The sequence below is a fragment of the Meleagris gallopavo genome, chromosome 8 (genome assembly GCF_000146605.3).
Source record: "Meleagris gallopavo isolate NT-WF06-2002-E0010 breed Aviagen turkey brand Nicholas breeding stock chromosome 8, Turkey_5.1, whole genome shotgun sequence".
Taxonomy (NCBI): domain Eukaryota; kingdom Metazoa; phylum Chordata; class Aves; order Galliformes; family Phasianidae; genus Meleagris; species Meleagris gallopavo.
The window spans coordinates 20,358,659-20,382,687 of NC_015018.2; the positions used below are offsets into that span (position 1 = coordinate 20,358,659).

General features: G+C 36.7%; 1 protein-coding gene and 1 long non-coding RNA gene across 6 annotated transcripts in view; both read right to left on the minus strand.

The window, feature by feature from the left end:
• Nucleotides 1-2,769: 2,769 nt before the first annotated feature.
• Nucleotides 2,770-7,808, minus strand: LOC116216892. The gene is made up of 3 exons (XR_004160519.1): nucleotides 5,827-7,808; nucleotides 5,534-5,642; nucleotides 2,770-4,102 (listed from the first exon to the last, which is right to left on the minus strand). It is a non-coding gene; the product is annotated as an uncharacterized LOC116216892 (long non-coding RNA).
• A 75-nt stretch (nucleotides 7,809-7,883) lies between these two features.
• LOC104911979 overlaps nucleotides 7,884-24,029 on the minus strand; it is a 20,447-nt gene continuing 4,301 nt past the window's right edge. Inside the window, exons 2-12 of one of the 5 annotated variants that reach the window (XM_019617684.2) lie at nucleotides 21,786-21,861; nucleotides 19,259-19,434; nucleotides 18,497-18,628; nucleotides 17,571-17,694; nucleotides 15,520-15,580; nucleotides 15,374-15,420; nucleotides 14,852-14,927; nucleotides 13,825-13,926; nucleotides 12,292-13,200; nucleotides 11,322-11,432; nucleotides 7,887-10,158 (exon numbers count right to left, since the gene is read on the minus strand). In XM_019617684.2, the coding sequence (XP_019473229.1) occupies nucleotides 9,846-10,158; nucleotides 11,322-11,432; nucleotides 12,292-13,200; nucleotides 13,825-13,926; nucleotides 14,852-14,927; nucleotides 15,374-15,420; nucleotides 15,520-15,580; nucleotides 17,571-17,694; nucleotides 18,497-18,568 (1,815 nt within the window). In that variant the 5' untranslated portion in view covers nucleotides 18,569-18,628; nucleotides 19,259-19,434; nucleotides 21,786-21,861 and the 3' untranslated portion in view covers nucleotides 7,887-9,845. The other 4 variants (XM_019617683.2, XM_019617681.2, XM_010714567.3 and 1 more) reach the window with 4 other exon arrangements.

Below are 24,029 nucleotides of genomic sequence, written 5' to 3' on the forward strand. Positions count from 1 at the left end.
GCCCTCCCGCGCTCTGCCGAGGCGCCGAGGGCCCCGCGCCGGGAAGGCCGCCGAATTGAACGGGCTGTGCCGTCACCTCAGGACCCGGGGGAAGAGAAATCGGGAAATCAGGAGGAGCAAGAGTTTTGGAATTAATCTGCATTAATGAGCCCAGACCGGGATGTAAATAGAGCTGGCACACGTAACCTTTCATTTGATGAGTTGAAAACAATCGTAGATTTCTTTTTTCCTATGAGTTATTCATAAACTTACATAAATGCATTAATTTGCATAGTGCCATAGGGTGAAGTCTTCATCTGCAGCCCCCTGAGACGTGCACGGGCTGAGAAGCCCTCAGAGAGACATTTTGGCTCGCCCCAAGCCTTCCTGAAGAGGGGTTTGCTTTTCTCTGGTAAACTCCCAATATGGAATCATTCCTCAGTAACACACGTATCCCACTTAGACACAATTCCATCTGCATCCTCACCATCTTTGTATAGTTCTGTAACAGAGACACAACTACGTGCTACCCTGGCACGTGGGTCATGCCTGTACCTGAGTCCCCCAGGAAGGTGCTCCTCCAGAGTGCTGGGGAGCAGAATGGCTCTCCCTGCCTGTTCCCTCTCCTGTTCTTTGGTGGGAGATTGGTGGTGATGAGGAACGGATGCTGAAAGCGAGTCCAGAAGTACCAACCACCAGCAACACGAATCAACTGGAGGCCTCACATCACAGAACGTGACAAGAGCAAAGCCCAGGCTTCAATTTCTGTGGTGGAGACAGTTTTTGTCACAGTGTTGTGCTCAGTGACCCAGATAAAGTCTGTTCCGTCTCATGGAGCTGAGGTAAGAACTACCTTTAGGTAGTACAGTATACATCCCATAGCAGAATATAAAGAAAAGCACCTGTAGCTTTAAGTGGAGGTCAGAAACCTCTTACTGAAACACTACTACTCCCAAACTACCCACACTTCCCCCCTGCCATCAACCAATAAATGCACCTCTCTGCTCCCAAAACTAAGGGCTCTTTCATGGTGTGTGCATGTGCCTGGGTCCCAGTCATGACCTGACACAACAGTACCAACACCTGCCCCCTATGTATATGTGACATCCAATGGTGGGCGCTTGCTATTCAGCCACACGATGGGGAAGAGCAGCAAGGAAGTAGGGCAGAGAACAGCAAGGGTAAGGGTAGATCTGTTTTTCATGCATGTTAGATGCTGTTGACGATGATGTATATAGCAAACATCCTGAATAATATTTCTGCTTTTGTTTAGCCAGGAGCCAGCAACTGTTCTTTCCTGCCATGCATGTTAGTGAAATGACTCTCAGGTGCTATTTCCAATATCTGTGCAATTCTAGCATCTCATTTCCAGTATCCATGTAACTGTAGGATCCTATATCCTCTTAAGTTCCTTAAAAACATTTTGTGCACTGTTCCAATAGCACATAAGGTGAAGTACCCATCAAGAATGCCATAAAATTTGTTTTGAATAGCTCCATATCAGTTATCTTACCTGATAAAAAGAAGTGCAGGGAAACTATTGGTGATGGGTCTTACAGACTGAGTACTTGCTGAAATGACGATAAACCAGAGTCCATGTGAAACAATCTGTAAGAGACAGAAAGAATGATCTAAGCATTTTAGACTGAAACACAATTCATCCAAGTTTCACACGATATATTTTTATATTTGATGTGGCATTTATGAAAAGTAATCTTTTACTTAACTGTTCACTTATATCTTCAGTAGTTCAGTCTGTATCCTACACTCTATGAAAACCAATTCTTCTTTATCCATTCTTTATGTGAATTTTTTGCACATTTTATTGTTCCCCATTTTTTCTCAAGAAGTAGCTACACATTCTCTCCTGTTTCTTTTTGTATATATTAAAAGATTATCTCCCCTCTGTAGATCTGCTGTGTGCCAGTATACGCTCTGAAACCTTTTCCTAAATTAGATAAAACTTAGTAATTTGTAGTTGGTTGGTGTGTTTTGATCATCATTTCTTGCATTGATCTCAATTATTTTTAGTTTGTGTGTTCCTTCTCTAGCCAATTGTGTCCACTTGTGAACTTTTGTTGCTTTCTCTGAAGATTGACAATTGAAACTGCCTTATTTACCAGGTGTGCCCACAGAGTATGGGAAAAATACAGTTCAGTTTCCAAGTATTCTAGCTGTGCAGACAGGAGCTGAAAGAAGCACAGTGTTGCTGGTGAAATCCCTCCAGATTAGGATCTGACAAATAATAATCTACATATTCTAGACTCCCAATTTTACTTTTCCAGTTGACTTTTCTTGTCCTGAAAGTTTGTCTTGCTTAGGATCACAGCAACCGCTCTGTAACTGTAGGTATGACATTTGATACCTCCTAGTCTGGTAAAAACACATAATTGCATAGAACCATAGGAGTTGGAAGGGACCCTTAAAAGCCACCTGGTCCAACTCTCCTGCAATGAACAGGGACACCTACAGCTCCATCAGGTGCTCAGAGCCCCCTCCAGCCTGACTTTGGGTGTGTCCAGGGATGGGGCACCCACCACCACCTCTCTGGACAACCTATGCTGGTGCCTCACCATTCTTGCTGTAAAAAACTTCTTCCTTACCTTTAATTTTATCTCCTTTCTTTTAGTTTGAAACCATTTCCCCTTGTCCTGTAACAGCAGATCCTGCTAAAGAGTCTGTGCCCTTCTTTCCTACAGCAGCCCCTTAGATACTGGAAGGCTGCTCTCAGGTCTCCTGGAGCCTTCTCTTCTCCAGGCTGAACAGCCACAGCTCTCTCAGCCTGTCGTCACAGGGGAGGCGTTCCATTCCTTGGATCATATTTGTGGCTTTCTCTGGATGCACTCCAACAGGTTCCTCCTGTACAATTTTCATAATTGTTTGCACGCATTTCAGTGGCTTTCAATTTGATTTTTATATTCTCTTGTAAATATTGTCTGAATAGAAACTAGTATTGGATTTGTAGCATGGCCTTCTTCAAAACCTCCTCAAAAAGTAGCAAAGTGCACACAGCCTTCTTTTGAAGTCTTCACCACGAGTAAAGGCTTCATATCAGAACGTTGGTCTGCATTCAGAGACTGAATGCTGACCAATAGCTCCTGCAGTTCAAAAGGTGCCTCAGAGATATCCATGAAGTGATATCTGAGGGACATCTGACAGGTATTACAGATTGGGACATTGCCACACACAGCTTTTGTGAAAAAAGTTTGAGGCATTCCAGTTCCTTGAAATCAAACAGCGTTATAATCAATCATGTAGTTAAAACCGCCAACATCCAAAAGGTTCCAAACGTCACCACATTTACATTATGAAATCCAATGAATTAACATTCATTTACACACTTCATATCTATGAAGTGGAAAGTCCTCATTTTAGTCTAGCTGATATCCATGCTCCTGTTTTAAACAAGCATTTAACATTTTGGGTAGGTTTTTGTTCCTGTTGCATGACTTTTAGGAAATAATCTAACCATTTTATACAGTTGTTTTTCTTTTTTTCCCCCAGAAGCCAAAGTTTTCCAAAAGTTTTATGTTTACATTTAAATCCTCCCTCTTTTTACCTCTGTCTAAGCAATGTTAGCATAACTATAGCACCTCCTCTGTCAATAAAAAGACTGAACTATATGTACATTCACTAAACATGGCTTATGAACTCTGTAATGTTTCAAGGTTTGTTAACAGTAGTAATTCACATAGATATTTAGGAGAGCAGTGAGCTCAATTTATATAAATAAATGTATGTATGCGCTTATAATACACACACATACATACATATAAATGATTCATATCCAGAAATAAGACTGACAATCTCCTCCCAAATATCTGTTGGTTTGTTTTGTGGGATTTATTGAAAAAAGGCATCAGGTAACAATGAGAGCCATAGAGTCAAAGAGAAATGGAAATAATACGGTCAAACTTGTTCTACAGATCTGCAGGTATACGTAAGCCTGGGGAAGAACGTAACATGCAGTAGAAACAACACTAGAAAGAGACTTTTTATTACATTTTTCCATTGCATAAGCTTGTGTAGTTGTAAGTTTTGTTCATCTTATTAATCTAATCCCAGTAGTCAAATTTTCTCTTTTTTTCCATTCGATAGGCAAGAGGGACATTATCCTGTGCAGCTTGAAAAGGAAAAAAATGCATGTAATACCAGTGTGCACAAACTGAGTACAAACAACATAAATAGAAAAGCAATGCTGTCATCAGGGATGTACGGATGTAGAAACGCTGTAATGCTGACTAAACAGGAACAGAGGTTTCACATGTAGTCTAGCTCTTTCCAAAGCTGTTGCTTTATAAAGATAGAAAAGAAGGCTTATCTATGGCTGTTATTACAAGTTCTGCTACAATTACTGAGCTTATAGTAGATTTAAAAACAGGTTGGGTGAATACATCTTTACTGTACTGAATGACAGAAAACAATATTTTTCTTTTAATTTGTAAACGCTGCTTCTCAGAATGTTTTGTAGGCCTGTTAAAGATTTATGATGTCTAGCTATTGAAAATCAGAACTCACCACTGCTATTAAAAAGCTCAACATGATGCAGAAACACTCCCCTTGAGATGGGATTAACAGTTATCAACATTAGCTTGTAGTCTGTTATCTTCTCCTTAAGGAGTTAATTTTGTTTTATAGGCTTTAGCTTGGCAGCATAACTTTCAAAGTGAAAAAATCTCTGTATTTATGTTAAAAGAGGTTGTTTTGAAGAACTGCATGAAAGTCATTGTCGTCTGTGTCAGCTTTTAAGTATATTTATTTTGGGGGCTCTTTCATCTTCCTTTGTGGAACATTCAGGCTTGAACATTGCTTACAAAGGAAGAAAATGACTCTTGCATCCAAGTGTGAGTGCACTGGCTTACTTCCTGTCCTTGGTGAAGCTGCTGCTTCAAATTTCTATGTTACTCTAATTCATAACTATAAGTTTTATGCAGTAGGCACAATTACAGTAACTTTATGGTGCATTTTGATACTGGGAATGTGCAATAAGTCAGCTATGCACTTGTAATATATAAGCTGGACTGGATTCTCAAATTCCTCAAATGATGGGATTGTTTTCAATGTGTGAAACAGATTTGTGGCATAGTTTCATATTTGATTGTCTGAAATTCTCATTGGATTCTGGAGGGTGTATCTTCAGGCTATTATACTACACCTAGATTATATTTAAAGCTTAAAGGAAAGCCTTAATTAGTTTTAATCTGCCACGTGACTTTGTGGAAGGATTAGAAGCCTGAATGCTGCTGTATGTGTTGGTAGCTTACACAGGCACAGTGCTCACACTGCTGGAAGACCCAGGTAAGAAGTTAGTAGCTCTTTCTCTAACCCATGTCTGCTTTTTATACCCAGTAATCTTTGGCCAGTTTTTTGCATGTACATCTTTTGCACTTTTCTTCTCTCACACTGGTCTCCATCTCCTGACATTTTCCTTTTCACTCCTGTGCTCATTTTTCTCTTCTCAGTTATTTTCTGCCCTCCCTTCGCCCTCTCCATTGCCTTTTCACCTCAAGAAAAAAGGGGAATATTGTGGTCTACAACCAGGTTACTTCCTCACCTGCTTCTCTGGTAACTGGAGCTGAAGGGAAAGATCTGTGGGTTTGGTGCTTGCTAGCCACTGGAACAGGAAGGAACACTCCACTGACAGCTGAAGCAAATATGAGAGCCTAGAAAGGAATCACATACCAGTAGTTGGTAACAACACGAAAGCCATTCCTTTTTGTATTCACCTGTATGCTTCACTGCCTGATGAAAATCAGGCTGCCAATTAAATATTCACTTCAGGGCAGTAACAAAAGGAATTTTTATATGAAGTCAGAGTTTAATAGTTACATATATTAAAACTCTTACAACTTATGTCCTTCTTCAAGATTTCACACTTGATGCCACAGGAAAACAACATTCTCCATAAAAGTCCTGCTTTTTATTGCTATGGCATATTATAGAAGTATTTCTTGGTTCACTGGGAAAATCCATAAATGAGGTCAACGAGATTTCATGATATTTTTGTAGAACTATGAAAGATATAAGAGAAGGAAATTTATTTCGGTCGGTGCCACTGAAATACAATATTCAGCTAAAAAGAACAAAAAGCATTCTATTTAATTCCATTTTCCACCATGTGGATCAATTAGTAATTGAATACTACAGAGACTAATATGCAGTAACGACTCAGCTGAGGAACGTGAGATAATTTTCTAGTAACGTTTTATGTGGGTTTAGCTCTGCCAAATTCTGTCAAGAACAATAGGGAGGGAAAACCTTGTCCTAAGTTCTAAAAATATTTATAAAACCACCCTTGGCTATTTCCATATAGTCATCACAAAGCCATTTATGGAAACATCACATCTATTAATTTTGCTTGAAAAGAGGAATCCAGCATAGTTATGAAAGTGGTATTTATTTTGTCAGACAGCAGGAGCTGCACTGTGTGACTGTACCTATAACACTGGACTCTGGAGTGCTTTATCCTCCTAACATGCTAACTTTCAAAGGTGGGACAGGGAATATCTTAAATTCATTGCAGTCTTTATGATTGGTCTTGAAATGGTGCTGCAGCCATCACTGATTCCATTATGCTTGTCAATGTGAACATGATTATTCAATATAAATTTCAATTTCCTCCCACCTGGGGGAACCACCATAGGCTGACAGTTCATAGTTGGGTAACCTACTGGCAACAATCATTTGCAGATTTGTGTGGTACAAACATCATCTGTTCATTATCATTAGCCTGCCTTATCAGAGTCCTGTTCAAGCTACAGCAAACTTCCACTGTGCTGTGAGTGATGGGCACAATTGCTAAGTACTACACCAGGGATGCAAAAAAGCCATCTTTACATCAGTACTGAAACCATACCTACTTACAGGGTGCTCCCTGACTTCAAAGGCAAGTTGCTCAGGATCCTGCACGTTGTCTTCTACAAAACATCCTGTAGTACACTCCTGCCAACTCTCCAAGCAAGTCCTTGCTATTTATCTCTAGGGAAAATGACTGGAGTAAAAAATATCAAGCATCATGTAGAATTACAGAACGATGGGTTTTTGCAGTATTTATAACCAAATCATTTTATACATTAAAATACTAACTCCTTATACCAACTACAGTCTAGAGAAAAAAAGATGAGTTTATAAACTCAATTTTCTTTACTTGCTACATAAAGCAGCCAAAAAATGTAAATCCTAAATGGGATCATGCATTATTGTACTGAAGAAGAATATTCTTATTGGTGAAGTTTTTAAGTCTCATGCACCAATGGCTCTTAATCTGAAGAAGGCCATCAAATTATTAATATTCACAGTTTATTTTAACAGATAATCTTTACTGTCAGTGCTGTGGTTGCATTTCCAGCTGTTTTAGGCAGCCTGGGCCCAGCTGTTAGGTGCTGTAGAAGCGGTGCGTTTGGCATGGAGCTGGCTCTGCGTAGAGCCACTTCAGATACATTTACACATAAAGTTCCAAGACTGAGAGTTCCTAGCGCATCATTTTCATAGAACTGAGTGCCAGTTGTACTCTGCCAAGCCACTAAGTTTTGACTGAAGGTAGCCAGTAGTGGGTCACTGGCTACTACCAGCTCACCACGTTGATTGGGAGGCTTTCTGCATTGCAGCACCCCGCACACAGAACATGCACATTTGATGTAGCTTGCAGTTGGTGCTGTGTTTGGATTGCTCACAATTAGCTGCAGGGGTTACAACACTAAGAGCCATTCTCTGTTCCTGGGGGTGCCTGCTAGTCATAGTACATTCCCTGGCAATAGAATATGATCTTCCATGCTAACAAACTCATGGAAGGTTTTAGTCTGTGCCACTGACACTCTCCTCTAACAATTCCTAGCATACTTCAGGAGGTATAGAAACTTTCAAACAATCCTGCAGGAGCTGACCAAGGACTACTAAAGGCGATCATCCATCCTAATTCCTGAGGGAGTTGCCACATTTCTCATCGTGTGAAACTTTGCATTGCACCAGCTCTTCAGCCATTCAGCTCCCCAGACTTTAGTAAGAAAGGATTGACTGTAGAGTCATTTCAATCCTGAAGATGTACTTCAAATCCAAAAAACATAAAGAGCAAATATTTGCTCTTTATTCACTTTATGAAAACTGCATACATAGTGTAAGAAGAGAACAAATGCTTATAATACCATTCCATGAATCTTAATTCTCTCATGAAGACCACCACAAAGATTTTTTTCCTTGTTGGCGTTTTGTTATTATTTTAAGAATCTGGCTATATGGTAGCTCAAGTTTCAGATCTTCCTTTCCCCTAAATAAGGTAGCATAGACAAAGACTTTCATTTTACTCTTCATTTTAAAAGAGCAAATGAAGAAATGATCCTTTTTCTTCGCATTTAGTACTCAGTTCCAAAAATCGCATTACATTCAGATAGCTTCATTCCTGAGCGCATACGAATGAGGCTCACAAAGCTAGATTTAATGTGAAATACTATTGGCTAGCTGCTCTAAAAATGAGGGAATGATTTACTTCGTATAATGAACAAAACCAAAGTTGCTCTACCAGTTGCACAGGCAATGAAATATTTGCACTTTGAATTTATATGCACAGAATCCTTTGTTTTTAGAACTTCTTGCATGTGTTAAAAATCAAGAGTTGCCAGATGTTCCAAACTTCCTAAATCTAGTCCTTACATAGCAGTCGTAGACCCTTGAATTCAGATGTCTTTCATGCTGCTAGTCAAAAGGCAGAACAGCTCTATGGAGTTCTTGCCATGAACACACTCTTTCTGCAGTGTTCTAGAGTAGACTTATATCCTCTTGCTCTGCTTTACAGCTATTTTGCTTTAAAGCAGTTTCTTAACTGTAGGACTTGAGCTGCAGCTGTACATCTGCTAGCATCATTTTTGTTACTTTTTGTTACGCTACTATCCTGAGACCCAGGTGAAGTGGCAATTCAAAGAGACTGCTGCAATACACCACTCTAAAAGCAACTTACCTGAAGAAGTTAGTCTTCCATTCTGATTACCTTACTTTGCTGTGCTGTAAAAGGAAGTCAGTAGAAAACAGAACTGAAGAATGAGACACATTTGACTGACAAACATGGAAGAACATAGGTTTAAGAACATAGGTAAAAGCAATCTTGGACAGCTGAGAAAGGCAATCTGCTAATAAATGTGAGCTGCCTCGTTTGGATGTGTTACTAAGAAAATTGTGAAATTCATCTGCATTGAGCTATTCTGAAGCATTTATAATTGAAGGGATTAGGAAAAAAAACAGCATAAAATATTCAGGTTGCTGAAAAACAAGTTTGACATTTGCACTATTAAAACTCCAGTCACCTCCAAGTTCTTAGCAGTCTGAGAAAAAAACTGCACACCTAGGTGAGTTCTGTTGATGGTACAGAAAAAACTGGAATTAAACTGCAATGCTGCAGAGATTGTTAGCAATAACTGCTAGTAATAATAACAAGCTGCTATTATTAAAAGATGAACTTGACAAATTTATTTCATTTCATAGTACTTTTTTCTATAACCTTAATGATAGTTTACCTGATAGTGCATTATTTTATTATGATTTTAGCATCCTACTATTACATACATTTTAAATAAATGTAAAACAAAATACAATTATAATCACTCAAAGTTGTATAGTTTAGAGTACATGGCTTCAGTTTTGCTAAGAGGAATGACTACTTTCATCCCATGTATGCCAAGACCTTGTCTCCAACTACACTTAACAAATACCCTAATACAGAAGTAGAAACTAATCTTACAATAGAGATCAGTTCTCTACTACTGGAGTTTGCGTTTCCCTAACATGTAAAAAAACCAAAACCAAAACAACCCTGGTCAACATACAAAGTAAAACTGATTGATGCAAGCTTAAGCTGAGGAAACAGTGCCTTTTTTTATTCAGTTCCAGCTGTAATGGTCTCTTGGAGGTAAATCATAAGGTGTTCTCTCCTCCTCTTCAGGTCCATAATCTAATGGCAGACCATAATTGTAATCAACTGTTACAACTGGTAATCTTTTGCCTTGTTCCATTTCTCTAGTAGTTTCAGCTTCAAAAGTTTTTATTTCATAGTCTAATGAGCTATCTTCCTGGTGTGCAGATGAGGATGGATGCACCGTACATGAAGAATATGGTGCAAATCTGTTTTTTCCTCTGTTAAATTCATCTGAAGGATGCACTCTCCTATTGTCTTCAGGACAGCTTGCTCGATTACTGTAGGAAGAGTAAACACGAACAGTGAAGTCATTGAAATTAAAATTGCCTAGCCCTAAAAGAACAAGAATTCAGATTTCTACTTTTGCTTTTATCCTCTCTAATTAAAATCTTCTCTACTAGAAGTTAGAAATATATTTTTTTAATTTAGTAGGTAAATGAACTAGAAAGTGCTTTGTGTTTCAACTGCTGTTTCTAATTAAAATTGCCTATTTGCTGAAGGTTTCTTTACTTAGGGTCCATTTTTGTTCCTGAAGCCATGTTTTCATTTTGTGAAAAATACTTAACAGTAACTGTCTGTTACATAGTCTCAAGCAACATTATGCTTTGTTGCATATTGCAAAATATTTTTGTATTCTTCTGCAACAGGAGAATCTACAAAATATTTATTTTTTGTTATGGATTCTCTTTACTCTCTAGTACAGTGCTTTGTAAAATAAATGGCATATAAACCTGATTAAGAACAACCTTTGTAATTTTAAATCTTTGCCTTTAGTAAACCATAGATGAATATTATTGGAAGGGATCTCTAGTAATGTCTAGTCCAGCCCCCTGCTCAAATTCTCTCTTATCATATAAGGTTGCACAGAGGCCACGTTCAGCTGAGCTCATGGTATTTCAAAGGATGGTGATTCCACAGCTGTTCTAGGCAATGCATTTCTGTATCCTCAAAAGAAATAGCCTCTCCATATAGGTTACACAATTTTTGATGGTCTAACAAGAGTCTGTTGCCCCTTATCCTATCACTGCACACCATGAAAAAGAGTCTGCCTCACTCTTATTACTTTCTCATCAACTCCTTGTTAAGACATCAGCTAAGAGTTAAACATAGTATCAGTAGTTCACTTTTTTGCTTACTGAACATAGTTTTTTTTTTTATTTTGAACACCGTTTTTTTTGTATTTTATAATAAGTTGGCTTAAACTCTCCTTGTCATCCTAATGACTTAGTGAAGAACTCTCAATTTCATAACTACTATAACCTATATAAAGCCTGATATAGATGGACTACAATTTAGTCACGTTATTTGCTGTGTTCAGATTCAGTGGTTTAAGCAAAAAAAATTAACATAAATTTTTACAACACAGTTAATTTGTATTTTTTTAGTTAGATACTGAAAGAGTAACAATATAAATCAGAAAGTAACAAAACTTGGTATTTACCTATAGCTTCTGTTGAAGTCATCATTATCAGATCCATAATCTCTGTGAAGTGAAGGAGATGAGGAGAACTGAGGTTCTGATACATTCTCATGGAAAGAAAAAGGTTGATTTCTGAAGATAATCAAAATAATCATATGTTAAGAGGAGTACAAACTACTGTAGGCTTTTGAAAAGTATCAATTAAAATTACTTCAAATAATTTAATAACAATTAACATTTCTTCAAATGAAGTGTTATTAGAAATATCTTAATCATATTAGTCTAACCCATCAAAATGGTATGCTTCGTGGTGATGATACAGTGCCTGGTTTCACCCATACAATGAAGAAAATTAAATCAAGCTTTACTAGCCCAGCAATGATCTGAACTATGTTCTGAAAGATCAAATATTTTGAAATATATCTGCAAGAAACTTAACTACTAAATCCAATTTACTAAGTGATATATGCTTTTGGGAGAATACGATGCAAGTTCAGAAGCAAAGGGATTTCTACAAATGATTGATTCATGAAATAAGAGAATGTCAAACTTCCTTGTAACATTACTGTTATCTCAGTTTAGATGAGAATATAAATAAAAATTTACATCTTTTGCCCTTTAAATTTAACAAAATTTTGTTTCAAGCTGAATCTAAAAAAGGTGAAACGAGCTTTAAAGAAGCACAATCTTTTAGTTTAGGTAAGGTGCCTTCAAATTTACAACACTGAAACTTATGTCAAATACATCCAGACTTCAAAATAAAAAGTTGATTGTTAACTAACTGATCATTCATGTGATTTTAAACAGATGACTGTTTCAAATAAATGTATTTAGAAAAGAGTTTAAAACTTAATTTAGACGTGCTGCTAGTTCTGGTCTTACTGTTAAAGGATAATCAGAAGAATCATATATAAAGAGCAATACAAACTACTGTAGGCTTTTGAAAAGTATCAACTAAAATTATTCCAAACTGCATTGCTTTCAGTTGTACCTGTCTGAACACCACTCACGTGGCAGGTCATCTTGAACATGATGATCATGGAAAGGTCTTGACCTTTTTTGTCCTTGCCCTTTATTAACATAATCAAAGTCTTTTAACTGAGGCTGCTCCTGTAAGTCATCATAAGGCTGATGGTCACGAAAAGGTCTGCGCCTTTGTCCAGAACCTTTATTATCATAATCTTTGAGCTGCATCTCTGTTTGTAAGTCACTGTGAGGTTGGCGATCACGGAAAGGTCTCAATCTCTGCCCACGGCCCCTGTTAACAAATTCAAAATCTTCCAGTTGCATCTGGGGCTGTGACTGATAGTCATGGGATGGTCTCAGTCTTTGGCCACGACCTTTTTTGACACAATCTAACTCTTTTGACTGCATTGGAGTCTGAAACTGATCATGAGATGGGTGATTGTGGAATAGCCTTTGCCTCTGGCCACGGCCCCTGCTACCAAAATCAAAATCCTTTGACTTCATATCTTCCTGTGAATCACTGTGGGATGGACAGTCAGGAAAAGATCTCTGCCTTTGCCCACGGCCTCTGTTAAATTCAAAGTTCCTTGATTGTCTCTCTGTCTGTAAATCACCACGAAACTGCCGTCCATAAAAATGTCTCAGTTGTTGTCCAGGTCCGTTGTTACTGAAGTCTTTCAGTTGTGTATCTTCTTGGTAATCATCGTAAAACTGGTGATCAGGAAATGGTCTTTGCCTCTGTCCTGGTCCCCTATTGTAATCCCAATTTCTCATCTGCATTGGTGCTCTCAAATCATCCTGAGTCTGATGGTCATGAAATGGTCTTCGTCTTCGTCCAGGTCCCTTATTAACGAAATCAAAATCTCTCAGTTGTGTTTGTCCTTGCAAATTATTATGAGAGTTGTCATCATAAACTCTTAATCTTTTCCCAGACCTGTAAAGAATTTTTTTCTTAAATAGAACATCTGTACTTGTAAGTACAAGTTATTAATGAAAGTAAGCTTTTTTTTTTTAATCCAAGAATTGATATGAAACACATTGTAAGTAAAATACGTACGTATCAAAGTTACTAAGAATCTAAACTCTAAGCAAAATTATAAAACTTTCAAACAATGTCACATTAGAGGCTATGACAAACATTCAACTATAATTCCACAGGGCAAAACCAGTCATATGAAATTAATTAAAAATAAAATGCAGACTGCTGTAGAATAATAAAGACCAGTAAGCATAGTAAAACTCTAACATTTTCCCAAAAGAACTGCTCACCAATTCGTATTAGCACATATTCCTTGTCTTTCCTTTATCTTCTCATTACTTTTGCTAATTTTTTAAATATACTTAGCATGAGTAGGCTACATTAAAACAAAATCTCCTCTATATTAGAATATTCCAGTGCTTTCAGTGTTTCAAAACACCACATCTAATTGTTAAAATCAGTTGATCCTCTTGTAACACTGTAGTGGATTGCTACTATAAAAACAGCTCACACTAAGGAAAAAATCATCTTTTGCACTATGGGGTTTTTAGCTTTTCATTCCAGGTTTCAACTTATTACCCCTGAAAATCTTCATTTGGAAATTGCTCCACAGGTCCTTCTGTTGCATTTGGTGGGGGAATGATATCTTCCTCTGAATCCCATACATCCATTCCAAGGTTACTGTGAAGAATAAAAATCTCTCGTAAGCTTCCTTTTTTTCCCAAACATACTAAGAGAGGAAAAAAGAATCACAAAGATTCTTCAGTTGAGAATTACTGATATTCTTAAAAATATTAAGTTAAAGTTACAGACATTCAAGATTTTCATAGCAAATTTTAATCTTGTAAATTTAGTTGAGGAAGAGCTGTAGAGAAAGCCTAAACTTCATACATTTGGAACCACATCAAAAATACGTGAGACAAGTACCATACTTCAAAAAATTCAGCACAGAACTAACTTAATCACACTCAGTCTCTAAAGCAATTAACACAGTAAAACAAGAACAAAGGGCACTAAACTAAAATGAGCAAAATCTGTCAGATATTATTTTAAAATCAATGTGATGCTACAAGTTGTAATTGGTACAAATAATGTACTGAGATGTAAATGTTAATTATTCTTAGGTACTCTGGAGTGTGAATATGATAAAGAGAAAAGATTCCATATGCATCAGGAATATAAATACTAAAAGCAGGAGCTTTGGAAACAATCTTCCACCTTACTTTCTCCACTAGGAGTGGTTTTTGTTCTGTTTTTTTGTTTGTTTGTTTGTTTTTAAATAATCTGGTTCCACCAACCATCAACAGCAGGCAGAGCACAGAGCTTATAATTAAATCTTAGCAGTAGCTCTTCTCAATTTATAAGAGAATACAGAGTCAATATAGTTGGGATAGTATGATGTAAGTGCCCAGTAGTATACATCAAAGCCATATAAATTCAAAGTATAAACAAGGCTACTTTATGTTATTCATATCAGAAGTCTTGCAGAATTTACGTAGCTGTTTACTAAATGTTTAAGAGGTACAATTTTGGCTTACAAATGTAACTGAACTTTTAAAATACATCCTGGAAAATCTTAAGCGCACAACTAAAAGCTTTTGCTTACCTTCTCATTGGTTGTGTTCTGAGATCTGTGAGATATACAAGACCATCCATGCAATGACCTCTAGCATCACCAAAAGCTAAAGAAAAAGAAGAACGAGTCTAATGACATGTGCATAAACATGTGCACAAAAATACGAGATAGCGGCTTTCTATTCACCATGAGATACTAAAAAAATAGCATTAATACAAATGCTGCGGCAAGCTGTGATTGTTGAAGCAATTTTATTGTTTTTAAAACTGAAACTAGTAGTGGTAGCAACCTATGACTGAAAAATTCTTCAAAGCAAATGCCAAAGGAAAAAGAATTAAACAGCTGAAACTTCTTGTCATTCAGTTTGCTAATGCTCAAACCTTATTTGAAAGAAAATCAGCAGAAAATCTTCTATGGAGACTACCACATGAGTTAACAACATGCAACAGCAGAACACCACACTACAGCAGAACTGTAGCATTTGTGAACACAATTATAGTTAAATGTGAATTACAACTCAACATTTGTCTGAGTTCAAAGCTTGTAACATACCTTGGATTGCTGCTTCTGGATCCCAGCCTTCAACGTCTATAAGATATCTGAAGAAAAACTTGATTAGACTGCTGTCCCAAAGGGATTATAGACTAATATAAAGCCACTATATCTTTTGTAAATACTGATTTTTTTTCAACCCTTACCTACATATAAGGTAGCCAGTTCTATTAATTCCATTAGTGCAGTGGACACCAATGAGTTTTTCTATCAAAAAAGATAAACACAGGCTTTAGTAGTTCAGAAAATAAAATTACTTGAAATTAGCTTAAGACAAAAAAAGTGCTGTACGTTTTAGTAAATCATTATTGTTGTTTACAGAATGATACTATCATGCTTGTAAAATAACAAACACATCCAGACAATCTTCTTCATGCCAGATCTCTAGCAGCAGTTAACTCACTACTTCCAAACCTGTGAAGACTGAGACAGAGACTCAGAAGACAGAGACAGAACATATGAAAAAGAAAGAGGAATGATATCAGAGAAAGCTGCCAGCCTTCAGTCAGAACTGCAGTAATAGGAAAGAATAAAATACGGTTTTGAAAGCAACCTTGACCAACTAGCAAATGTAACACTAAATAAGTTAACATACAAATCCTTTTAAAACTTACAAAAAGGAGAAAAAAATGCATAATATTCTTAATATCTAGGAGTATGAAATGCATTACAAGAAGAATTAACTGGACTGAAAATTCAGGTGATTACTGGGACGAATCATAGAGATGAAATATTCAGGTTCCCAGACACAGAGAAGCACTCTAGTGGGAATCAGTTAAAAATATATCGTTTCTGAAAGGATTATACTAATCAGCTGTAGGCTAAAAGAAGAATAACTTACTACTACTATTAGGCTGTTTTAACTGAGGTATTTCCAATAAGGGAAACAGCAATGTGGTCATGCAAGGCACTGATAAAAACCTCATCCAGACTCTCTCACATACCAATACACAACAAAAAAAACCCAACAAATTAAAATATATATTTAAAAGTCCGGTGTGCTTGTCACAAAAAAGGGCCTATTTAGTGAGAATAAATAATATGTGAGAGCAAAATTTGGCATAAGAATATTAACTGGTTAAGAGTTTAAATCTAGATTTAGAAGACAAACTTCAAACATCAGAAGCACAAAGTTCAGGCAGGGACAAAGTACTGGCAGAAGGTCTCTGAAATGGACTTCGATAAATTTTTGAATGAGATCCACTATCTCTGTTTGCCGCAGAACAGGACTGTCATGCTATCATGTAAGTTTATTCTAGTTTATTCCAACCTTCCAGACAGTAAAAGAACAAACTTTAAAAATTATTTGTAAGTAGAATCATGATTAGTTATCAGGGAGATCTGAAACCAAGGGCATGTTACAATGCATAAGTTAACATAAAAACTGAAAGCTCACACACATCTGAATTTACATAATCACATAATTTTGCTAGTGCAAAAACAAAAACCAGCAACAGATCTATACTGTGGAAATACTGACACCGCATGTGCAAAATGATTTTTAAAAACTGCTACGACATGATGGCAACAATTCAGAAAATTGCTGTGTGTGACTAAATGGGCTTGATTAGGTTGCATATCAGCGCCCAGTGCCATCAGAGAAACCCTGTACTATTTTCAACATCCACAGAGGAGCAGCAGCTGTGACACTGAGTTTATGGGGAAAAATCTGAGCCAGATTCTATTGAGTATTCTCTGTCAGCTAGATGGGAGCAACTGATTTAAACCTTGTGAAAAAGGTGGAGGTCAGATGGGGGCAGTGGATAGAGAAGACTTCCCCAGCATGGTTAGAGAAGTATAATAAAGAAGCCTAACTACACTGGGATCAAGGAGTACAAAAATATTTGCAATTATAGCAAAAAAAAAAAAAAAAAGTCTATTGCTCAGCAGTGGTCTGTAAATTACCAGAAATTCATAAGCAAGTTTTTCTCACTTGGAGTTGCTTTGCCACATGACAGATATAATACTATTAAGAAGTGACTGTTACTTTTGAGAAAGGTATGTTATAAATACAAGAGATAAGGTACGTTACATTTACCACCACATAATAATAAATTGGGAAGTGCTGTGGAGTGCTTTAAGACATCTGGAGTCCCAGATGTCTTAAGGGATCTACTGTAATTAATAAATGATGCAGCTAGCACCAAAGTATTATTATTATTTTTAATCTTTTACAGCATAAGACGCTGATATTTACCATTTCTTGCGTTTTCCCATAGGAATTTTCTGACCCATTTTTTGAACTGTAGAATAGTAGCATTATCAGGAACTTCGAGTCCAACAGTATAAAGTTTCTTATACTGCACACTTTTAGGTAAATCCTAGAAACAAGAAGAAAAACCATGGTAAAAATTACTGAAATCTTACAGTATCTAAACTGCAAACCCAAGACAGTATCTAAAATATCAGTGATGCAAAATAGTAGTTTCAGTGCTGCATAGAAACTGAAAACGATCATGACATGACTTTATAAAGAGACATTCTCAGAAACCAATATTTACATTTCTGTTGTACAGAAACTCTTCTCTCAGATAAGGTCTTTACATTTACTTATCCCTAAAAATAAGATGGCACATGAATTAATTAAAAAGAGCAGATTATTTTAATTCCATTCTAACACATTTAACAGTTATTAGAAATGTCTACCCTGCTGAACAGCAATCATATTCATACATCTGTCTCCTTAGTGTATCAAGCCAATGTACAGTTGAAGATCAACATTCAGTCATAACACCTCTACTTATTCTCCTTTTCAATAAGAGGCAATTAAAATTCTATGAGCTGGTCAACTAGTAACAAATCTGTCATGAAGGAAGCAATTTTAAGGTGTATCCTTTTTTCAGTGGATTCCACTGAAGATGCCTCCAATCTCTTTTCTGCAGTGCCTAGCACTGAAGTCTTCATCCATTATTCTGAGCTACCACAGCACAAATGAGTCACGGACGTAACTAGCAGGTAGGAGGAGCTTCTTCCTGTCATAAAACGTTTTGTTTCTATTAGAGACATGAAGTAAGTCTAGGTGGCTCAAGATGTCTATTCCAATTTAAGGCGAGTAAATGCAAAAATACTTTAAAACAACAATGGCAGTAACTATAACAAAGTTTGCTATTACTCTTACAGTACCTTCACTTCATAGTACCGCGTGGTGTATGTTAAATCGATAACTAATCCGAGCTCCACATTTAGGGCTTTCATTGCAGCAATTAAGTCTTTTGGTGTAAATTTCTGGGTTGGGGTAAGCCTCTGGTTAATTGCCTACAATAACAATGGAAAAGGATCATTTGCTTTTTGAGTTCTAATAAGACGACATTTGTTACATTCAGCTAATTTAAATTGGAAAAGAGCAGTTTTCAAATGGAATGTTTACAGTATCAAAAGCACATCCACGTTTTATACAGATAAAAAACAAAGTAAAAATTTGTTTCTGTTCCAACGAAAAGGGAAGAAAACGTGGAGGATCTTTCACTTAAACAATATATTAACAAAAAAGCACTGATTTAATAGACAAAAAACCTTGCAAAATGCAGCATTTAACAATTTTATATGCATACTGATTAAGTAACTAACTAAACAAGGAAACTCAAAACACTGCAATCCCTCCCCCAGAACTTCTTTTGTCTTGCACAATAGCATAACATTAATAGTGTATTTCACACAAAACATCAGAAGTTGTGATGCCAGGGTTCACTTACTCTCAAGGCTTTAACTCTCACCCCACAAATGTTAGGCAGGCATTTTTATCCCTGGTTCAACTCTTGTCAGAAAGTACTTGCATGTCATCTAGCACTGAGAAATGTTAAATAAGACTAAAATACAGTGGCATGTTGGTGGAAAATGAATAATTCATTTCATTTGACAGATACAGTGCAAAAATTGTTTACTCACCCTATTGTAGCTGTGGTTTCTGAAATGTGTTCTCCGCTCTAGGTATGAAAATGCCTCGTGCACAAATCTGGATTTTCTCTGAATAGTGCGCTGTCCACTGTGAGAGCCTTTTGGCTCTGTCACCACCAATAAAGAGTGGCAAAACAGATGCAGCAGCCTCAACCACCTCTCAGTTCCTTTGTTAATAAGAAATTCAAGTAGACTGGACTCAGAACTAATGGAAAGGAAGGCAGCCACAGACCACGCACCTCTCAGAACCACAGATGCTATAGGGTAACTATTCCATCTTTTGACTGTACAGATTCTTATCTAAGATGCTAGCAAGCACTTTCAGTTGAGTCTGGAAACAGAGAGAGGAATTCTAATTTAAGAATGAACAGCAAGACACTCCTATCTATCAAAGCTGGTATATGATTAGAAAGCTTGCACTGAAACAGTAGGGCTGAAAGTGCATAGAAGTATTAACTCCTGAGCATTTCAAATATTGGAGTACTGCTGAAAAACAGTGGAGGTTGTCTAAGTCCAAACCTAACAAAGACTAGTCACAATTATCTCTCAACTAGTCAGAACTATTTTTTAATAAAATCTGAAACTGAATTCACGAACTTTGAGGTGAAAACTACTAACCTGCAGAAGTCTGTGGCAGAACTTGCAAGAATTTTTTTTTTTTGCTATGTGAACTCACACTAAGAATGAAGTGAAAATACATCCTACAAAAGACATCTGTAAACATTTTACTTCACTGTGTGAACAGTTAATTGTGTTATGAAAGGCTATCTGAGATTTTCTGAAGTACTCAGGCAAATCCTGCTGAGTTTACCTGCCCTTTTTATGATCCCTGGTGGAGCTCCTTCCAGGCTATCAGAGAACTGCAGGGGAAGGGTAAACTAACAACAAAGTACCTTCCTCTGAAATCTAGAGCGACAGTGTAATGCTATAATGGGATGATAATGGCAGGGTGGCAAAGTCCTTGGCTACAGCAAATGGGAACAAGCTCAAACGCAGCAGCCACAGACGCAGAAATGAAGGAAAAAAGCTATTTACCTTTGGAAGGCCTCAGGCAGGCATGGATCCCTGGCAAAAGATGCCTTCACCTCCACTGCCAACCGTTAAATGATGTCTGGCAAGGGGTGGATCCTGGCTCGAGCCCTTCTAGTCACTCAGGTACATTGCATGCACCTGAGCTCTAGGTTGGCCCTGCCTTCCCACCAGGTGCTCAATCAGTGCCTCAGGCTGTGACTCTGCATTTCCACTACAGATGGGAAACTAGAAATACATGGAGTGCAGAAATCCTGCCCAGAGCAGTGTGTTTATGAAAAAAAATTGGTGCTGGATCAAGTGGAATTACAGGAGCTGATGATGCAAAAAAAATCTCTCCCATCCCAACAGTAGAGAAGCTAAATTACAAATCTACTGAATCTGATTTCCACTGATAAGTAGATCTACCCTCTGGCAGTCTTGGCAGGAAGGCACATGGCTACTATACCGTTCTTTACAATTATGCAGAGTAAGTATGACCAACTAAGGCCTTTAGTGTCAAAGCAACCAAAGCATCATACTGAAGCCGGGACATCAGCTAAGGAAGTAAACCCTGCAGCATTCTACTTCAGTCTTTGCTAACAGAAGTGAACTTAATGGTGACTGAAAATGTAATGGGCACTAATATGCCAAAAGAAAAAAATGTTTTTTTTAAACTACATGAATACTAGAGTGCAATCAGAGACAACAGTTTAGACAGAATACTTACTTTTAACTGCTATGGTTATGTTTAGCCATTGAATATTAAAAGAGCTTAGAAACTTTTCTTTCCTGTGTATCTGAAGTAAGAACTTGTATGAATTAATTTATACAGCATTTGTGTTAATTTATACAGAAAGGCAAATTTGCAACCATGTACCTCAACCCACCAAAGAACTGAATTTTGTTCTGTCACGAAAAAATTTAGAGATCTAGCTTAGTGTATTTAATGGATTAAGGCTCTACTCCATGTTATTAAGGATCTAATGGAGTTACTAACACAAAAACAGAATAAACCTATGACTACTGTGTTTCTCCATATCACTGAAGCTTACCAGTAATCTAAATCTCTAATTTTAAAAGTTTTGCAGTGGTAAATGTATTTTAATAAGTGCTTCATCTTTGAAAAATGGTATTTTGACTTAGTCCTAGACTGTTATTCATATTGCAATCCCCTCCCATGGTAATAATCAGACTTTTCTTCTAACAGTCATGAAAGGATGTTAAATAAGATGTTGAATTTAGGCCACTAAATTAGTAATCAAATGACTTTACTGATTGGTTAGAGATTGTCTGATTTACAGAAGATAAAAAGAGTAACACTAAATACATCAAAAGAGTGAAAAAAATATAGACCATTATGTAAATAAAGCCACTGGTAGATGACTGGATTGATATTTAAACAAAATATTTTTTCATAAATCTTTTCTGAAGTGAATATTAATGCTATTTTTCATTGCTTTTGTACTGTATTTAGTAAAGACAACGTGTAGTTACTGTTTATACATACCCCTTTTAAAGGTACTTTGAACGCAATAAATCTAGTTCCTGGTATAGGCTGCCCAACTGGTGTCAAACTCCTCCATCTGTAATGAAATAAATATTTATTTTAAAATATTTTTAAACAACAGATGTCAACAAAAGACACAAGTAGCTCTAAGTAGAACTTCTAAAATAACGTATGTCCTCCTTGGATTAAAACTTTGTTAAAACAAAGCACATAAAAAGCCCTTTTCTTTAAAATTTTAATAATAGTTGCTTCAAACCATATGAAATATCTTACAAATATCAGGCAACTCTATGTCATACTTAGCACAGATTTAATGTAATAGTTATTTAAAACTTCAAGCATGAAGACACAACAGTCACATTTTTCTGTCTACGATGGGCACCTACTAGCATAAAGCATTAAGATTTCCAAAAAGCACAAGCAATAGTTCCTAAATTTCTTGGACACATAAGCAAGCAGTTGCAATAGATACGCACAAAAGTTTGAAAAAGATGTCCAATTACATCCTTGTACGTATATAAAATCAGCTTTCTAAAAAATCATCTTCCATTAATAACCTGTCTCACCAACACTAACATCTTTTTAAAAGTCATAAAAATTAATTTTGTTATATTACACATTTGAACACAATTAATAGCTTAGCATTCTTCTGGAATAAATGAAACAGGGAGCTGACTAAAAGATGCTAGGAGAATATCAACAGTGTTACCACAGGGCTGACGGGGGAGGAAGCTTATTCAGCGCACTACACAACTTACACAAACACACTCCTATTGTTTGCAAGCCTAAAGTCAGGTGTCATAATAAAATGAATATTTATTCTCCATAAAGCACTATGAAAAAGAAAATATTTTTTTACAGATCATATGCATGACTGCTATCATACATTAGAATTATGTCCCCAAATCTGCAGCTGTTACACAAAGTCGTTTTGCAGTATTGACAGTAGATTCCAAAACAGTCTTTTTCCTTCCTTTCTTTTTCAGCTTCCAGAAAACTTTGTTCCCTCAGAATGTTAGGGAAGCACTTACAGACAAGGAGCACCAACGTAAAGTAGAAGAACAACAGATTAAAAAAAAACAAACCACTTTTTACATTATAGTCACGAGAAAGTTTTCAGTAGCTGAATCAATTTTTAACTTGGCTGAATCAAACACTCAGATACAGCGTTACAGCCTCACTTAAATTATTTAGATGACAATGAAATGCTAAGTTTATTTTCATTAAAAAGTATAAAACTTTTAGATTTTGCAAATGCATGCACTTTGTAGTATACTTCTTTTTCAGGGCAATATTTTTCACTGCTCTTTCTCTTGGTACTCCCAAAACCACAAAGAATATTTGATAGTAGAAAAATTTCGCAAAAATCACTTTAGTAACATGAGGATTTATGTTACAACAATCAAATTCTTAGTAATTCCAAATCCACAAAGAAATGGTATTCACTAATTTTACACAGTGCTGAAGAAATTCTTTGTGTAGCACATTTCAGAGATGCCAGAATAAGAACACATTCATGACTAGAGGACACGTTCCATGCAACATGCCTCCTAGTTTAAGATAGATAAATTCAATAGGAATTAAGATCGCAAGCAGTATAAGCATACAGCAAATACTACCCAACCTAACAAAACCCACAACATATGTATCCAGACTGCAAGATGTGGTCAGTTAAAAAATTAATTGTACCAAAGAGCAGTTTAATCAACCCCGTGCATAGTTTAATTTTACCTCGTTCACATCATAAACCACTGTGATTCTATGATCACCTTAAAAAGAAGCTAAATGCTGTGAACCATTATTAGATCTACATTTGATCTGACCTATTGTTAAAATTAATGAGAAAATCAAGCTTAACATCAACTCCAGCCTCTGGCTGTTTTTAATAACTCAGGAAATTAAAAATTTTTGCTGTCAAACTTACAAGCAGAATCAGAAAATGGGCTGCTTCTGGGAATAGAGAAACTAGTACGAATACCAGTAACACATACAACATGCTTTACAACAGTGGGATTCATTCAACAGGCAGCCAAAGGCCATAATTGCACATAAACATTTAGAAACATTTTGAAGGAAGGCACGAGTAAAGGATCCCAACCACAGAAGACCAATCAGTCCATGCAGGGAGACAGTTGGATGCTCAAGTTGCCTTTAACCAGCTTTCTCTTGGAAAACTGTGTAAGTGGAAATCTACCATAATCAATGTAAATTCGAAGCAACTAGAAATTAGCAAGAAATGCTAAA